We start from the raw sequence: 728 nt of genomic DNA, 5'->3' as shown, positions 1-728 counted from the left end.
CTTTCTTCCCCCCCGCCGGCCTGCCAGCCCGGCCTCTTGCCTGCGCCTTGCCCAGCTCGCAGAGCCGTCACACCAGCCAGGACACCCCCTGACCACGGCAACACCAGAGCCAAGAGGCAGCTCCTCACCTACCTTCTTCTTGCCATCCTCGCTGATAACGCGGCTGTTATCGAGGATATCTGCAAAGACAACGGAACGCCAGCGCTGGAGCTCAGGAAGACAAAACACTTTCTGAAAGGCAGCTGTGCTGTCTCCAGCACCAGTTCTCCCCAAAAACAAGCCGTGTGTGGCATGATGGCCCGAGCCCATGGCATGCACTGGTTGCGGGGCACAGCTCTGCTGGCAGAGAGCAGCGGCAACACGGGCGAGCTGTGGGGCCAAGGGCTGGAAGGAGAAGCAGCAAGAGCAGGAGAGGTTGCTGCAGCGGGCTGCGGGCTGCCCAGGGACCAACGGCTGCTGCTGCGAATGGCTGGGGCACAGGGTGGCACTGGGAGACCAAGGGGAGCGGTTGGGTTTGGCCGGGATGGAGGTGGCCGGGAACAGGAGCCACAGACTGAGAGGACAAACGTGAGGAACAAACAGACTTAACACTGAGAACAGCGGCTTCGACTCACTGTGCGATGTGGGGCAGCGCCGGCCGTTGCACCCGAACCTGCTCAGCGTCATATCGAAGTCGGAAATGACCTGGAAGGCAAGAGAAGAGCAAACCTGCACGTGACCCCCGCGCC

General features: G+C 62.1%; 1 protein-coding gene across 1 annotated transcript in view; it reads right to left on the bottom strand.

Annotated features, from left to right (window-relative positions):
- Positions 1–728, bottom strand: part of LOC104501615 (7-methylguanosine phosphate-specific 5'-nucleotidase-like) — a gene marked incomplete at both ends in the record, with an annotated part of 3,770 nt that overhangs the window by 2,807 nt on the left and 235 nt on the right. The window contains 2 exon segments of the mRNA XM_010145453.1: positions 133–179; positions 615–684. Coding sequence (XP_010143755.1) covers positions 133–179; positions 615–684 — 117 coding nt within the window.

This window comes from Buceros rhinoceros, unplaced genomic scaffold, assembly GCF_000710305.1.
Source record: "Buceros rhinoceros silvestris isolate BGI_N320 unplaced genomic scaffold, ASM71030v1 scaffold22181, whole genome shotgun sequence".
Lineage (NCBI taxonomy): Eukaryota > Metazoa > Chordata > Aves > Bucerotiformes > Bucerotidae > Buceros > Buceros rhinoceros.
The sequence above is the reverse complement of the archived record's forward strand: the minus strand, read 5'-3'. Positions and strand labels throughout refer to the sequence as shown.